Here is a 17,597-nt window from a genome sequence, read left to right as displayed (position 1 = left end):
ATTAGCATAAATTCTCCCTCTCCTTGCATCTGCGAGACCTGCTGTTTCTGGTTGCGGCGTTCTCTGTTGATTGGTTGGTGTTGTTCAAGTCAAATTGATTTAGCCGTTCACGGAGATTATAACGCTTGCCTTATACCGCCACTGTGGTGTGCCGTTAATTACCTATAAAATCAAGCTAATTCTGATGCTAAATCCATTTTAATTTCTCATAATTAAGTCAGGATTGGATCCTTAAATACCTTGGCGCTCCATTATTGTTGCAATCATTGTTGTTGCTGTGCATTTGGTGGTACATTGCTGAGCCCAATCTTATTATTGTTATTAGATTTAATTGCTCTAAGTGATCAGTTTGTAGTTGTCAGAGGAAGATGGACTCGCCCCGCAGTCGTTTCTTTCCCCCCGCTGTCCTTTCTCTCTCTCTCTTTCCGTCTCTCATCCCAGGAAGAGGCCCTTTGAGAGATTGTGAGAGATGAGAGGAGATGAGGGGGAGGGTAGCTCTGCTTTACACCTCTGCAAAGAAGGGATTGCTTTTTTGTTGTTTGTTAGGGGGGAAATCAATTCTGTTCACATCATCACGTTTTGACAAGGCGAGGCATTAAGTGCAGATATTGAGAAACGACAGAAATGGTTTACAGGCTGTCCTTCATCTTCTCCACTCTTTCCCTTTCTTCTGCCTTTCCCACCTCCCCCCATACCCCCTCTACACCCCACAACAAAATCAGAGTATATTGTCTTGCTTATTCCTTTTTCCTTCTCAATCTCTCAAACTCTCTTTCCCTCCCTCTGTCTATGTTTCTCCCTTCCTGTGAAAAGGTAGGGAAATGATCCGCTTCACTTACCAGCTGACACCACGTAAGCCTGATCGTCCTCCGAGACACAAGCCTTTTGTTTTCATGTGCATTATGATAATTATGAAGGGCCACAGCTCCTCTCCATTTTCACAACACTTTTGATGATACTTGCTTTTTTTTTTTTTTTTGGCCAGACGCAAATACAGAAAAGTCACTTTTTCTTTAAATCTTGTGAAAGAATCCTTTTTCCATTTTTTTTCTTTACACCCTGACCTGACATTTAAAAGGTGACAGCCAGAGTGAAGGAGCATAGAGTGTGACAGCCATTCATGCAACAAAGTGTGGCACAGAGGTAACAGTTTCTTTTGGTGCGGGTGGGGTGGGTTTGAAATTAGGATAAACTCCCCATCTTCACTCAGCTGGAAATGTATTCTTGTAACTAACATGTAACATTCATTCACTGCCCGTTTAGGTTGATAATTTGTCTCTTTAACCCACATCCTGTCACCTCGCGTGAGATACAATTCGAAGGACCTTTGACCTTGCTCTTATTTGCACAGCCAACCTCTTTTTCACTGCAGCAGTGGCGGGGATGGCTGCCCAAGTCCGATGGCACACCAGCCTCCTCCCCGTGGACTGCAGCAGGTTTTCTTGTCATCCGCGTCTCTCTCTCTCTCTCTCTCTTGTCAGTGTTGCTCCTGGCGAAAGGCTGATACTTGATATTCAGAGGATAGCAGCTTTTGTCTCAGAGATTTAATCAGTGGCTCTGCTCCCACTGCAGAGGAGAGAGGGAGGGAGGGAGGGTGGCGGAGGGGTGGCAGGAGCGAGAGAGAAGGCGAAAGAGAGAGGGAAAGAGAGATGGAGGCAGAGACTGTTTATGTGTAATGACACAATAACAAAGCCTGCCTGTAAAACACAATCTGCAAACTGTGCTTTTGAAGGGGATTTTCAGTCCTGGATTAGTGTCAGGCAGAGGGATATGGAAAAGGAGAAGAGAGAAAAAGAGTCAGGTTGATGTGATAGACAGGGGAGGTGATTTTTGTGTATGTGTGTGTCTGTCTGCAGTGGGGGCTGTAATGTGTGAACGTGTGTGTGTGTGTGTGTGTGTGTGTGTGTGTGTGTGTGTGTGTGTCAATGTGTGTGTTTTATATTTGTTTGCCTCCACAAGTCAGCGGTTGTGTGGGCATAGCCACATTGTGTTCTCAGTTGTAAGCAAAAGGGGATTAGAGCTGAATAATGTAAGTAAAATATTTGGCTGCAGAATGGCCAAATGTTTCTTGTGAGGGTTTGTGTTGTTGGTTGGTTGATAATGGCTGGCATGGTAACTCTGTGAAACCGATAATGGAAAAAAGCTACCGTGTTGGTTAATGCACCAATAATCTAAAAGCCTATCCATTTAGTTCTGGTTCCAAGTGAAAGGAGGCAGAGAGTAATGCTGTCTTTAAAGGCCTCAAAGAGCTCTTTTAATTTGAATGACTTTTTTTTAATTTTTTTTATCAGGGATGTGTAAAGGGATCCTGTTTGTAAAACGCAGGTACAGACATGTGTGAGTTTGCACACGCTTCTGAGTCCCCGCGAGTGACAGGAAAAGTGACAAACATGTTATTTCTCTATGTTGTGTTTGACATTTTGCCTAACCTTTGTCATTTCAACTGTCCCACTTCAAACTCACCAGAGCAAGTTTCTTGTAAAAAGTGGCCGTCCCACTGTGGAACAGATTCTCAGCAGGGGCATGTTCCTGCATCAAAATGTGAAACCTGCTTTGTTGTCCCTTATCAGAGTCCTTAAACATGTCATCCTCCGTCCTACCCCATATTGAATCAATAGAGGCTGGGAGCCAGTGAGCATGGCTAAATGGAAATATTGTTCAGGGGAAGTGAGATGTGAAAGGAAAAGTGTCAGGAGGTGTGTGTGTGTGGTTGCTTGTGCATGGGCGTGCTCGAATGTGTGTGTTGGAGGGGGGCACAGTATGCAGTTGTGTGTACGCATTTAAGTGTGTGTTTGTCAGTGTACGGGTGGGTGTTCTTTCCTATTGTAACCCTGCTGATTGGATTGTGTTTGACAGATATGGAGTCTGGAGAGCGGCTGGTCTCCCCTGCGCCCACCCTGTCTGCTGCTCGCACCTCCTCCCCTGCGGCCTCTTCCTCATCCTCTTCTTCTTCCTCTTCGTCATCACCTGCTCCGCACTCTAAGAGCAGCCTGGCCCCGAGCCCCTCAGCACTGGGATCCACCCTCAGCGCCTCTGGTAAGAAACAGTTGTGTCAATCTTCTGTCTCTGAAACCGTGCGTACAGAGGAGGAAAAATACCAACACACGGTGCAAACAGTTTTCACATAACCATAACAAGATGCCACGAAATATGGCCGCCTTCATGTCTCGATAGCATTCAGAATCTTCCTCATTTCTTTACCATGAAAAATGAGTTTTTTCCAGTGTTAATTACACAGTTATTTTGCAGCCGGTGTGAATACACCTCTCTTCCAGTTACATGGATTTCTCTTTTTTTTTCCTGACAGCTTGGGTTGCAATTGAAAAGCTGCTGCATTAATGAATCCCAAACAATTAGGGGGCTCTTTTGTGTGAGAAACACACACATGCTTCGCCATGTCTCCTGACAACCTTCAGCTCTCTGGCTCCAGCTGCCTCGGAGTCAGGCTCAGCACGCCACTGTGCATGGATGCATGTGTGTATGTGTGTGTCTGTGTGTGAGAAAGAGAGAGAGAAAGAGCCTCTGCCTGCATGATTTAACATTTGTTAGCCACTCAGTGTCTAGTCATCCCTGTCCAGCATCCAGCCGCCTTTCTATGTATTGGTCAAAGCCATTAGGCAAAGAGGAGTGTGTATATATGGTGTGAGTGTGTGTATCTGTTGTATCTCAGTGTGTTTTTCAAATATCCCTTGTGTGAGAGTGAATCATTTGCTCATACTTTCGTTTTCCTCATCTCTTAATGTCTTGCTGTTTTTGCTGTTTTTTTCATAGGCCTGTTATGTACACACACACACAAACACACGCACAAACAAAACCACCATCGCACTGAGTAGGGAATAGGATATCTAGCTTTCTCCATGATTGTCGTGTTTTCTCTCTGTTACGAGAAAAGGAACAAGTAGAGAGGATAGAAAATGAAGCCTGTTGTTTTGTCCTCCATATCCTCAATGTTGCCCCAAAGAAGAAGCCATTAGGAGTGTCTCCTTCTTATGCATTATAAATCCCTCTTATCCCTGTGTGCCATTACGCGTGCTCAGATTTTCTAGATAAGCGATTTTGGACTGAGCATCAAATGAAATGCTGAGAGGCAGACTGTTAGCTCTGAACTTTTGCTGTGCTTTGTGGGAAATCAAGCAAGCAGTTCGTCTTCATTTCACACACAGCGCCTTGTTCAGTGTGTGCGTGCTTTAGCTCAAACTTGTAGTGGAGTAAAGCAACTTGAATCACAATTAAAAGCAAAAACATTCTCATGCAGAACAGCAAGAACATGTCAAGTGTATATTGTGAGCAGATACCATCGGTATAAATATATGTTAATACCGATATAGAATCATCACAGACTGTGCGGGCATCGATTCATCGTCCTTTGCCTGTGTGCCAAAAACACTTAAGAAAAAGAATCTTAGGAACGCATGAAAAAGTTAAAGAAAAAAAAAAAAGAAATACATGGACTCCTGTTTATGTGTGTGTGCATGTGTCATTGATGAGGATATCACTTGGAGAATAAAAGCTGATCTGCGCTTGTAGCACTCTCTCCTTCTGGGATCAACTCACGGATGCAATTAACTTAAATCTGTCTGTGGAAATTTGATTGACTGCAACAAACAACAAATTAATCCCCCTTCGGCAGCATCCAAACATGAAAAAAGCAGGCGGTGCAGTTTGTCAGAGTGGAGGAAGGATTGAAACAGAATGAGAAAGAGGGCGAGGGAGCGGGGGGGGGGGGGGGGGGAGAAAGGGGGGGTGAGGAAGAGCGAGTAGGTAATCCAAGGTATGTCTTTCCCGTGCCTCTTTCTCGATTCAAATTTTTAGATTTAATTATTCGCCTTCTGGAAGCCCGCATTAATATTGAAAAGGCATTTGCAGATGTCACTTTGTGTTGCCTAGAAAAGAAGGGGGTGTGCGGGGGGGGGGAGAGAGGTGGGCACCCCAGGCATAAGCGAATGCTGTGGCTGGCCTTTCTGGGGGTTGCATTGCAGTCGTTTATCTTCGTATCCACTAGCTGACACTGGCAAGGCGGGCTCTACATATTCAGCATATTCTAATGCCATTCAAAAGGCAGATTTTGCTGTCTTGTGGCAGAGAAGGGCCTTGGCACCAACACAAAGGGCTATACTCTCATCCTGCCAGCTTTCCTGGTATGGCCACATACGCGCAAACAATTTGATTCACACTCATTTCATAGTCTTCTCCAGTGTTTTGTTTTGTTTTTTTTGTGCTATAAAGCACATGTAACTGGCCATACTAATAGACCATGTACTGCATTAGCTCTGAAAACACTCCTCTTCCGTGTTACTCTGCTTTACATTTCTGTGTGCATGTGTATAGTAGTTTGACATTTTCATCCGCACTGTGCACAACACTTTCCTTTTCTTCAGTCATCACTTTTTCTTCCTTTTTTTCTTTCTTTCTTTTTTTTTGCATGTGTATTACCTGGCTTATGCAGAGGCATCAAGCAGACTTGCTCTCCTTTTCTGGAATAGAAATTGAATTTGCATGAAATATGCTCACACCAAATTGCATCTGACTCTGGGAGGAGGTAATACGTGGCAGTCGCCCCTGCCAGAAATGATTGTGCTCAGGAAAACGCTAGACGATGATGATGTTGATGAAGTATTCTTCTCTGCTGAAATTGAATGCCAAAAGGATAGAAGGAGGTTAGCTTTTTACACCGTATGCATGCTCCTCTTTCTCTCACCGGTACTATCCAGTCTTTGTTACCGTGTGACATATTCTGACAGTCATTTTAAACCAAAAAAAAAAATTGCTATAAACAAGTGGCTCTATGCCAGAATAGGATTATGACAGCATGGTCTGTAATCTAAATGTGCATGTTTCACGGTATATGCGTGAGAGTCACATTGAAGTGCTGGTGTGTCAGGCTCAGAAACAGTACAGCTGCCGTTTAAATTTAGGTGCAACGAGCACTCTGTGAAAGCAAAACTTGAAGTTAATTCTTCCACACACTCAGAAGGCAGTTGTTCTGTATTTAATTCCTCTATAGTCAGGTGGATAAGAAGCGACATCTTCAAAAGCTGTTTAAATCTAGTTTTTACACTCTGTCGATTCCTACATCAAGAGCTCAGAGATGTAATTGAGAATAGTCTTCTCAGTCTGTGCAAATAAACATACACAGAGCTAACAGTAGGGCAGTAAGGTGTAATAAATAACTGTCAAACCAGCTGTGCAGTAATGTCAAAATTGAACTTTACGTAACACAAAGTATTAAATATGTACAAGTAGTAAAATTTAGTCCTAAGCATTTTTGTCACTTCAAAGCAAAATTTATTCTTCTGCGTGGAATTCATCTTTTAATCCTGTCGTATAGGAGTTGTTTGTCACTATCTCAAACTGAAACAACTACTTTAAAAAGCTGTTTAATACTATCAGCTATCAGGAACAGAATAATACCCGTAACGAATTAGCAACTTGTCCTCTTAACAGCTGTTTACTTACTTTGTTTTATTTTAACATCTGAAGATCTGGCGGAAGTGCATCATTTCTCCTTTTACAGGACAGTTTCTGGTAAAGGGAACATGTCAATCTTTAACTTAAAATTAGATCAAATGGTGAAAACATTTCTGCACCTGTTGCTTTGTTTCACTGTGCCACTGAGCTCTTATCCACACCCTTTTAGTGTGGAGTGTACTTTAAAACATTTGGACATGTCCTTCTTGGTTCGGATCTATCTTAGGCCGTCTGTTTGGAGCAGCAGGAGAGCAGCCCTTCATTGGCTCCACATTGTCAAGTGCCTTCCCTCTGGTCAACCACCCAGCATTTGGAGCCCTCTACACTGCCGGAGCAGGCAGGCCGGAGTTTGGAGGCCTGGGCTCTCTAGGCATGTCAGCTGCTCTGGCTGCCCATCCCCAACTAGGAGCCCTCTCTGGTAAGAGGATGACATTTGAATTGTGGGTAGCAGTTGGTTAAGGGGACTATACCTTTAATCTTCTCTTCTCGTCTCCTCTCCTCTACTTTCTGACCCGACAGAGTGGTGGCGAGCTGCCGAAGCCCATGGACGGGGAGCTGCTGCCTTTCTCCCCTCTTTCATCGGCTTTCCCCCATTCTTCGCCCCTCACATTCAGTCCAATCACAGCGCCAGTCCTGTTCCGATCAGGATGCCCGGCAAGAATAGCCATGCTGCACCTAAAGGTACAGCGCTGTCCTGGGAGCTTATTTTCATTGCTCAGTCTTCCCCCTAACCCTCCCATAATCACTATCTGTGCATCTTCCTCCACAACCTAAATCCACTTTGCCCTATGATGAGATTTCTCTTTTTCGAGCCAGATTTAATGACTTTCAGTCCTCACTTAGTGATTCTGTTAACCTCTATCTCCCCGCTCTTTCCCTCATGTTCCCTCTCGTAATCTCTGTTTCTGGCACTCTTTTAATTTCACAGTATCTTTTAATTTATCTTTTATTATGTAAACCACTCGTGTTGGGCTTGTGCCTCGCACAGCTCGCATGTTAGATGAGATACATGTATAAATCAATATTTTTATTAGCCTTATTTCAATCTGCTGTTAGTTCCACATATTCCATTATCGCTTGTTGGAAAGTTCTTAGGAGAGATGAAGCTGATTAGTAATACAGCAGAATTTGTGTTTCTAGGGGTGAATGGTGCAGTGAATGGAAGCGGGGCCTGCCCTCCTGTCACACAATCAGGGAGCTTTTCTGCGAGTCCGGCTCCTGTTCAGGCACCAACCAAGCCAACCAAAAATTCAGATCCTGCTAATAGCCAGCGTCGCAGCCCTCAGAACAATCCCACAGAGATGGTGGAAAAGACGACTCAGAAACCTAAAGAGAAGGTCAGTGCTGAGATCAAAATTACTCCTTAATTTGAAATAAGCCAGTTTGTGTTGCATAGTGAAGCTGATTTTTACAATGTTTTGTTTTTTTTCTCAATTCAGAAACCAAGGAAGAAGACAGCTGACACTTCTGTGGTGAGCAATAGTGAATCAGGCACATCATCAGACAGCTCAAGTGACGGGTCGCTCAGCAGTGATCTGGAAGACCTAGCAGAGGATGATGAAGACGATGATGACGATGACGAGGACGACGAAGAGGAGGACAAACACAGCGAACTGTCTGACACAGAGAAGCGGACAAAGAAGAAAACAAAGGTAAAGAGGAAAAGTTAAAATGAGTAAAAACATTAGGAAAGTGAAGGTGAAAAGAAGGAGGCCACTGCGCCCTCAGCTGCTCCACATGGTGCACTTGACTGCACTTGGTGCGCAGCGCTTTCATTCACTAAAATAGTGCCCACAATGTTGAATGAATTAAAATAAATTATCACATACCACAGAGAAAGCCTTTGTTCAAACAGTTCTTTATTTCATGCCCGCACCAGGTTTTGATACCCAGCACTGGAACTGCAAAGAATGACAGACCACTCTCTGGGGATGCCAACAGAAAGAAAGGCACCCAGGCCCAAAAGGTCCCCTCCAATCCCCCGACCCTTGTGCCCTTACCCTGCTCTGTCTCTCCTCCCGCCTTGTCCCAAACCTCACCGCTGGCTCTTCACAGCTCCAGGTCCCGGACAGAGGGACCACAGCAACACTTTAGTGTGATCCAGTCCACTGGCCTGGCTGCCAACTCAAAGCCCCTGGCACTCCTCACTCAACCCCGCAGGGAGTCGTCACCGTCTTCCTCCCCCATAGCTCTCACCACATCTCCAAAGGCACCGTCCAGCACCGCTTCGCCCAAACCTCCCAAACTGCTGCCCTCCAACTCCCCTCCGCACCTTCCCCTCTCCCTCTGCTCCTCCCCTAAGCCTCTCTCAGTTCCCTCTCCACCCCGCTCGACTCTCCCGATGCCTACCTCCCCAAAACCTTTTGGTTTGACCTCATCTTTAACAAGCTCCCAGAAGTCCTCACTGAAGCCACCAAAGCACTCTGTCTCTGGCACCGCCAAATCCAACAAAAGGAAACTTTTGGAAGCTTCACTAGCGCAGATCAATGAGTTCAGGCTGCGACAGGTAAGCCTGCCTGATAACATCAGTTAAATAATGTCATTTACGCACACAGTATCCTGTGAGAAAAATATTGCTTCACACTCCGCTTTACTGATCAAAGTTACTAATAACAAATTGACAATAATGACATTATTCAGTGGAGCTGAGTACACAGTCAGATCTGCAGCTCTGTTTATCTCTTTTCCCTCATCATTACCATACCATAACCAGCCTCTCTCTCTCTTTTTTAAAAAAAAAAGCTGGTGGCTGTTTTCAATTTTTTTTTTAAGACAGAATCCAAACAGCTTCCAGACGGCTACAGATCTGTTAGTGTAGCTGCGCAGTCAATTAAAAAGAAAATCATAACTGTTACAGCTTCTCTTACATACCAGTCTGGGATTTTATATCAAAGGGAAACAAGTGCCAAACAGTCTCATCAAAATTAACATGGCCTGGAGCTGAATCTCACAGCTGCAAATGGACATCAGTCAGCATCTTTGTTTTGTATAGTAGATGCATTACTTTTTTTCTTTTTCTCTTTTTACTTTTGCACTGCGATTGTCATAGAACAACAACTAAACATCTAAGCTATCTGGATACAAATGTGACAAATTAAAGGAAAACAAAAAAACGGGGATTGATTCTGTGCGGTAAGGGAATCTGTTCAGCCTCTTATGGTATGAAGGTTTTTGCTGGCACTGTGGTCCACTTGTCCTTCTAGAGGGCACGTCAAGGTCACTGTGAATCAATACAAAGTTGCTCTGAGTGGTTATCTTTATCCTGTCATTAAAACAAATTGAATAGGATGGCAATTCTCACTCGATGGGACAGAAGGCATCACCGAATGGTTTGAAGAGTATGAAAATGATGTGAAATTATATGCTGTGATCTTGACAGTCACTAGATCTCAATCGAAATGAATGACTCTAAGGATTTTGGGGCTGACATGTGCAAAACACCAAATAGTGGAATATCTTTTGGAATATATGTGAGTTTCTTTTAAGTAGACTCTAGCACAAAGTGTTTGCTTTATGGTAGCTTTATGCTAGTTTTTCCAATTATTTCATGTTATTACCCAGAAGTTTCTTTTTTATCTTTTGTGCGAATGTCACGAGTTTCTCTTATGATGTGGCGAGAGGAAAAAATGCTTGCATTAAACTTTAATGCTTTATTAAGTTAAAATCTCCTCTTTTATGAACATTGACTTTTTAAAATTTTAAACTTTAAAATTTTTAAATCAGATTTTTCAGAATTTTCTGACTAATTTGCATTGGGTACGTTTAGCATACTCCTGTAGACATGACACAGATAATGCCTTTAGTCTTGTTACTTTCCTGAGGCAACCATTGCTTGTGCACGGATTCCACTGTATTATTTATGGGTTTCCCAATTTCAGATGAAATGCTGTAAAAATTGACATTTGTATTTGCTTTTCACTTCACAAATTCGATTTCTCCAGATGAAATATGAACGACAGCACCGTGATCAATAAGCTAAACTTATTGGGATCAGCGTATTCATTTCCCTTTTTTGTTTTTACCAGTATAGAGAAGTTTACAGCAAGCCGAATTCCCCCTGTGGTTTTCAGCACTGTTACTGTATTTCATGGTCTGTGAAATTGATTTGTTTCACTTCATATCACATCCAGTTGAAAGTGCAACATTAAAGTCTAACCTGCCTTTGCTTAAACACCGATTGAGCCAAGCTGGTCCTCGCTGTGAAAAAAATAAAAAAATAAAAAAAACAAGCCAAAACAAAAGGCAAACATGTCTAGCTGTATGGTGATAATGATGATGGAGCTTTTCAAATGTGCAGACAAGTAATTACAATTTTAGAGAGATACACAGTGTCTCTTTTCTGTAAACTTGGCCGAGAACAATGCCTTTGGTTATTGCATTTATGTTCTTTTTGTTTCCCTAAAAGAAGCTTAGACACAGTTAACTGTACCAGTGTTCAGCATTGTAGTTTTGTCACCTGCTCAAACAATCAGCAGTGATGTGAACTGACAGCTAAAGCAACTCTACTTTGTCCCATTTCTTTTCTGTTTTTTTCCCTAACCTTTCTTTGTTGTTCCCATTCTGTTTCCCTCTCTGTCCCTCCCTCTGACTCCATACCTCTCCTTGTTCTCTGCCTCTCTCCTCCTCCTCTGTTCCCAGACTCTCATGTCCCAAGGGCAGACGTTCCCAGCTGAGCTAAAGAAGCAGCAGCAGGGGCCAAACAAATCTCCCAAGAGGACATCTCTGTCTTCATCGCCATTGCCACTCGTCCCGCCTCCTCCACCCCAGAACAATCACTCCAACCTCTTCCTCTCAAGTGCCCTGCTGGGGCTCCCTGAACCCCATCACCCAAATGGAGTCATCCAAAGCACCACTCAGGACGCACCTTTGGCCCTCATCTCCAAACCTCGCAAAGACTCTGCCTCTCAAAGCAAGTCCCCTCAGCGTGACGCTGATGCTGGGTCGATGCCTGTCAATCTGAGCACAGGGGCAAACAGGACCCAGGCAGCCGGCCAGGCTGGGCCTCGGTCACAGCCCTCCACTACCTCACCCCATGCTACAACAGGCCATGGATCCAGAAAGAACAAGACCGCCAAGGGGAAGGGACAGACACCAGGGCTAGGACAGGGACAGGGACAAGCAGACCCTTTAGCTGCCTGGAAGGGCTTCTCTCAGAACCATCTGGTGCAGTCTCTAGTAGATCTGTTTCGAGGAGGAGAGTCCGGGATTGGGATTCCTGGAGTTAGTATCCCTGGAGTTGGAATTCCTGGAGTGGGGATCCCTGGGACATGTAACCCCACAGCTGGGCTCCCAGCCAACAAGGAATCTGATGACTCAGGAGATGATGATGATGAGGAGGATGATGATCTTGAGGAGGAAGAGGATGAAGAGGACTCAGATGATAGTCTGTCAGGTTGGTACCTTCTACGGCAGTGAATGTAACTTTCACAATTAAAAAGAGGAGCTAAAGATAAAAATCAGGGCTGACAGCTAACCACTATATTAATTACGGATTACTCTTCTAATTATTTAGATTAGTCAGTCAGTTTAATACCAGTGCTGGAGAGGAAACCCAGGTCAAGCTGAAGTTACTATCATATAGGACAAAGAAAAGCGTTAAAATCTCACAGCTCAGAAGCTGTGATTCTTAAATAGTGTGCATTTTTGCTTGAACAAAAAAAACAACTTGTTTAATTCGTTTTGGCAGATGAACTAATCAAATAATTGGTTATGTCTGTGCAGTTAAGAAAATAAAAAACCCCAGTCATTAAAAAAAGATATTAAATGCTAATCCACTTTGGTGAATTGATGCCTCTCTGTTTTTTAACTCCTCACCTCTCTTTGCACACTTGTGTCCAATTTCAGAGTCTGACACCAACTCGGACAGTGACATCTCTGGGAAGAAGGTGAAGGAGTTAAAGCTGCTGCCATCTGGATCATCTAAGAAGGAGATGACTCCCCACAGGCTAACCAAAGGCCCAGAACTACTGAACACCTCAACGAATCACACCGCCACCAGCTGCTCACCACTCAACCTCCAGGTCATCAAGACTCCCACCATTGCCACCAGCTCCAGTGCCTTGGCCTATCACAGCTCTCCAGGCTCTTCCTCCTGCAGCCTAGCCTCTCCGTTAGGTAATGTATTCAAAATGCTGCATTGGGAAAAGTATTAATGCAAGAGGTGAAGGATGAGTTTTAGTAGGCTCTCTCTTGCTGGATCTTTTCAGTCTCACAAACAACACTGTAGTATGCTGCTGGAGTAAATTATTTTTCCCAGAGGGAGTATATTCCCATCAGCCTCATATGAAGTGATTGTTACATTTAGGAAGGCAGGAAGAAAGCAGTTGGTTGTCTTAGCTTACCCAGAGCTCTGAGGTCCTGCAGGGCCATGCTCGAGAGCCTCGACAACTTGTTTGGCACAGCAACAAGGTTGATTTCTGCCTCTTTCAATGCAAAGAGATTACCCAGATCAGAGAAAATAGGATATAAGTGCAGCTTGCCAGAAATATTTCAAGCAGACATTTCCAGTCATCTACTCTAAGTGACATTTTCTCTTATGTGTGTTTTGTGCTCACACTTATGAATGTGTGTAAATATATATACCATAGACATGGTGTTAGTAAATTTCTCAAGTTAAGGAAATCTGAACTTAAACCATCTCTCCACAGGTTTAGGAAAGCGGAAGAGGGTGATGGATGAGAAGGAGTTGATGATACCTCTGGAGTTAGGGTACGTATAAGTGACGGATTTCAACAAACACACTCGGGTTACATTTTGCTTCAGCCACAGATGTACTCATTTTTTTGTTTTTGTTAACATAGTGTTATTTATTCCGTCTCCCAAACCTAGGTGGCGGAGGGAAACTAGAATCAAATCGGTGGCTGGACGGCCGCAGGGCGAGGTGGCCTACTATGCCCCTTGTGGCAAGAAACTGAGGCAGTACCCAGATGTGATGAAGGTACCTGGGCCTCATGGCCTCACAGCACGCTTTGAATCCGTGATACAGATTCTTTTGGGCAAAAAGATGAGCAGTTTTGTTTGTAACAGCGACTACTGCGGGATGGTTTATGATTTATCACGGAAGGATTTTTTCCCCCCTCTAATAACAGCAAAACCGCTCATCCACATTGCTCAAAGAAATGCTTATGTATCAGGATTTGTTCTATATTATCTATGCTACTGCTCCAGCTGTCCCTCCAAACCCCCACCCCATGCCTCCACCCTCCCTGCTTTCTGTGACCATAATAGTGACAGATGATATTCTTAGATTCACTTCTTGTGCCACTTTTTTCACCTCTCCTTCTCCCTCCCCGCCGAATGATTAATGGTTAGTGTTGGGATGCACGACTTTGGCCCCATTTGTACAATTTAATATGACCTGCGGCCTTCTTTGTTTGTTTCATCAAAAGCACAAACACACAGATTGTCTGAACTGCCTTTTGAGTGTTGTCGTGCAAACACACGCGCACACACACACAAAAAAAGAAAAAAACTCCATGCAGTAACATCCACTCGCTGCTAGTCAGGCAGTAGGCAGTAAAAGCCTGGCGATGCCACAGATAAATAAGAAAGGGCCTGAATTGTGCACCCCAAGGTCAGAACCATTTTTCCCTCCTGAGAGCTGTTGCTCTTTTTTTTTTTTTTTTTTTTTTTGTCCCCTGGCTTTTATAAAGATTAGCAGCACTGCACCGATGCACTGTAACCGTAGACTCCCTTCCATCTAGTGCCTCCCAGTTGCTTTTCAATGTCGCTAATTTTCACATTTTTCCTTTTTTTTCTGCCTAAACCAACGCCATTATTATTTTCTCTTCTGTAGTATCTATCCAGAAATGGAATAAGTGGCATCACGCGTGATAATTTTAGCTTCAGTGCAAAGATAAGGGTTGGTGACTTCTATGAAGCCAGAGAAGGACCCCAGGTGACTGCCTTTCATCTCTCTCTCTCTCTTTCCCTGATCCCTCTTCATCTTTTCATCTAGCGGCAGGCAAAGCTTCATGCAGCAGTCACTGTCAGGGCATGAGTAGGAATCAGCCAAAGCCCTCAGTAGTCCTAGTTCATAGACCTCGCACTGTGCATGGAGAAATGTAATAATCAGCTGACATTACTTCCACAGGTGACCACTGATATACTCCATGTAATGTCTGTGTGTGACACAAAGAGATAAACTAGAAAATGGATGTGTGTTTCTAATTGGAAGCAGAATAGAGGAAGTGCTAATATAGAAATACAGCAGTGCTGAGGGGCAAGAGAAACAGAATTCTTATTTAATCTGCTATTTAGCCTGTGTTTTATTGTGAATCACTTAAAATGTAATGATATATCATTTTCAGTCTCTGCTGAATGCAGAGCCTAGCAACTAATGATTTAATTGTCCTTTAGTCACATGAAATGATTCATGCTGGCAAGTCATTCACTGTTGCATCTCTCCACATCCCTCCCAATCTCTCTTTCTCTACTTTTTTTTCTGTCCCCTTTTCCAGGGTTTACAGTGGAGCCTGTTGAAGGAGGAGGAGGTCATACCTCGTATTTTGGCAATGGAAGGCCGAAGGGGTCGTCCCCCAAATTCGGAGCGCCAGTTAGCAGGCGAAGGTGCCAAAGGTAACCGACGAAGGAAGGGACGACCCCCTAATGTAGGCGATCCACTGGCGCCTGAGGGCCCTAGTCCCAGTCAGGTCAAACTTCTGCGCAAACTAGAGGCTCAAGGTTAGCAGAGGAAATGAGCCCTGAAATATGTTTGTCATAAGTGTGTGTGCCATTCATCAACCAGCTATTATTCGGGTAGCTAACGACAGCGGAGGGGTCACAGTTTCAAATATTTTTTTTTTTTTAGCACAAGGACAAGTTTTTTCTGTCTTCTGTTTTTTTTGTCAGGCTTTTTTGTTTGAGCCACCTACTTTATCTGAATAATACTAACAACAATTACTTGTCAAGATGAATCACCATTGTTAACATGTCTTGTTTTTGTGCCTTTGTGTTGCTTAGCAAAGCCCTGCAAACCTGATTTTTCAGCCCTACCTATGTAAAAAATATTTGACATGTATTGCAGTATTTTAAAAATGCTAACGGATAAATATATCACTCTAAGTTTATTGTTGTAATTGCTAAACTTTATAAATGAAACCTTAGGAACGATCCCAGTTATTTATATGTCCAGTACAACTACAGAGGTTTCTCACCGGCACCGCTTTTGTTTCCACTTTGCAGAAATAGCCCGTCAGGCGGCACAGATGAAACTGATGAGAAAACTGGAAAAGCAGGCGCTGGCACGTGCAGCCAAAGAAGCTCGGAAACAGCAAGGTAAGCGAGTACAGGGCTGTAAACATGCTGGCGGAGGTTATTTAATTGGTCAGTCGGTCACTTCAGACTACTTTGATCTAAATCAACAGAGTATAAAGCCTGGCAAGAACTCATATTGCTTGTATAGCCTTTGTTTGCATGTAGGTTCAAAACTGTTTTCATCATTTTTTAAGCTTTAATCTTCTTTCTCCTCTAATCTTTATTGCATCCAATCTCAAGACTGTTTGCTTAGCTCTCGCTTAAATTCAGAGATGTAGCTAGACATGTTATACATTCAGAAATGTATAATGCACCAGGACATTTAAACAGTGGAAAACAATTTTGATCCCAATCCCGAAGATCACTTTGATTTTTTTTAATTTAAGTTTTCCAACTAGACAGCTCAAATCCATCGAGTAAATGTGCTGACACGAGTGACCCAAACATGAATACCAGCCACTTGTGACTTAACTGTGGATGTACCCTGTAGCTGCTGTGTATCTGTGTGGGGCCAGTTGTTAATGAATTTGTCCCTCAAGGATCCATGTTAGGCCCACTGATATTTACCTTGTACATAATGTCATAATATCTGACAGATGCAGTCCAGTATTGTAAATGCTTAGAAATCCGCTGAGGCAGCTTGTTTTCCTTCATGTGTATGTATCTGTCTGCAAGTTCAAAGGTAATTCTGAATACTGATTAGCTAGGTTGGGGCGATGATTGCTGATCTCTCATGGATCAGAATGTCTTGGGCGATCTGGGCACTAGCTGGGCTCCAGTTTGTCTCTTGACAACAGTAATAAACAATCAATCCCCCAAACTGTCTATATTGGATTGTGGAGATCTCCTTAAAAGCATTAAACAAAGCCAATCACAGTGCCATTCAGTTTGTTAAACAAGACAGCATTTTCATCCACCTTACTGCTGTGAGCTTGATGAAAAAGTTGGATGGTCATTACTGGCGTGAAGAGAGCATCGGCTGCTGGGATATTTAACACCCTTAGTTCCCTTCAGTGCTAATAACCACAACAACAGACCGAAGAAGGCTCGTACAAGGAGCCAGGGCCAAGTTTTAATGTTTACAGACAGCAAGCAAATAAATGAAAGCGTAAAATAACTTTTCAAACTGGAATGGGCTGTAGCTGTAGCTCCTTCCAGGAGCTCTGAGAGGTTTTTTTGTGACTCTTCCAGTCGGTGTGGCCATGTGTCTGTATGAGTTGTTTTGAGTTAAGCGATTCATGATGAATTGAGCTATCATCTGTAATTATCAGACCTGACCTACAAAAGTGATCATGAGGTCGCTGAGATTTCCTGCATAAGCGAAGCATAAATGTTCACAAATTAACCAAAAATAAGCACAAATGTCAGCGTCCTGAAAATTAGGATTGAGACATGATAGTGAGAGACCTGCTGTACCCTAAAGCCGTAGATGTAAAGTGTTGTTTAGATTCTAAATAAAATGTGTCATTTTAGCGAGGTCGTCTATGCATGTCGATTGTTTTCGAGTCACGGCCTTATTTTTACAGTACTCTGTTTTAATTTAGTCCCCTGAATTTCTCCGTGCCTTGTTAAAAAAAAATACATTGTGATTTCAGCGAGACCTCTTAAATAAATAAAGCGGAACAACTCCGAGTCTCTCAGATATGAATACGGTTGGAAGCCCGTGTTTTTATAGGTCACTTTTCTAGACACTGATGTAACACTGATTTGACTCTTGTAGCTATCATGGCAGCGGAGGAGAGAAGGAAGCAGAAAGAGCAGATCAAGATTCTCAAGCAGCAGGTGGGTCTTCTTTGTGGGTGTGCTGACTGCATTTTTCTCGTCTTTTCCTTATCTAAGTGTCCTGACACACACACTCCCTGTGAGCACTGCGG

General features: G+C 43.4%; 1 protein-coding gene across 16 annotated transcripts in view; it reads left to right on the top strand.

The window, feature by feature from the left end:
• The window catches only part of baz2ba (bromodomain adjacent to zinc finger domain, 2Ba), a 67,026-nt gene that overhangs the window by 34,770 nt on the left and 14,659 nt on the right, over positions 1-17,597 (top strand). For 8 of the 16 annotated variants that reach the window (XM_040010682.1, XM_040010678.1, XM_040010676.1 and 5 more), the window contains exons 3-16: positions 2,857-3,036; positions 6,695-6,886; positions 6,988-7,149; positions 7,609-7,805; positions 7,908-8,120; positions 8,348-8,974; positions 11,107-11,860; positions 12,313-12,582; positions 13,116-13,176; positions 13,297-13,405; positions 14,264-14,365; positions 14,928-15,150; positions 15,652-15,744; positions 17,444-17,505. In XM_040010682.1, the coding sequence (XP_039866616.1) occupies positions 2,859-3,036; positions 6,695-6,886; positions 6,988-7,149; positions 7,609-7,805; positions 7,908-8,120; positions 8,348-8,974; positions 11,107-11,860; positions 12,313-12,582; positions 13,116-13,176; positions 13,297-13,405; positions 14,264-14,365; positions 14,928-15,150; positions 15,652-15,744; positions 17,444-17,505 (3,243 nt within the window). In that variant the 5' untranslated portion in view covers positions 2,857-2,858. The remainder of the gene's footprint in view (positions 1-2,856; positions 3,037-6,694; positions 6,887-6,987; positions 7,150-7,608; positions 7,806-7,907; positions 8,121-8,347; positions 8,975-11,106; positions 11,861-12,312; positions 12,583-13,115; positions 13,177-13,296; positions 13,406-14,263; positions 14,366-14,927; positions 15,151-15,651; positions 15,745-17,443; positions 17,506-17,597) is intronic. The other 8 variants (XM_040010685.1, XM_040010683.1, XM_040010679.1 and 5 more) reach the window with 4 other exon arrangements.

The sequence above is a fragment of the Simochromis diagramma genome, unplaced genomic scaffold, assembly GCF_900408965.1.
Source record: "Simochromis diagramma unplaced genomic scaffold, fSimDia1.1 OVJJ01000603.1, whole genome shotgun sequence".
NCBI classification, from domain to species: Eukaryota; Metazoa; Chordata; class Actinopteri; order Cichliformes; family Cichlidae; genus Simochromis; species Simochromis diagramma.
This window is presented reverse-complemented; position numbering and strand designations above follow the sequence as displayed.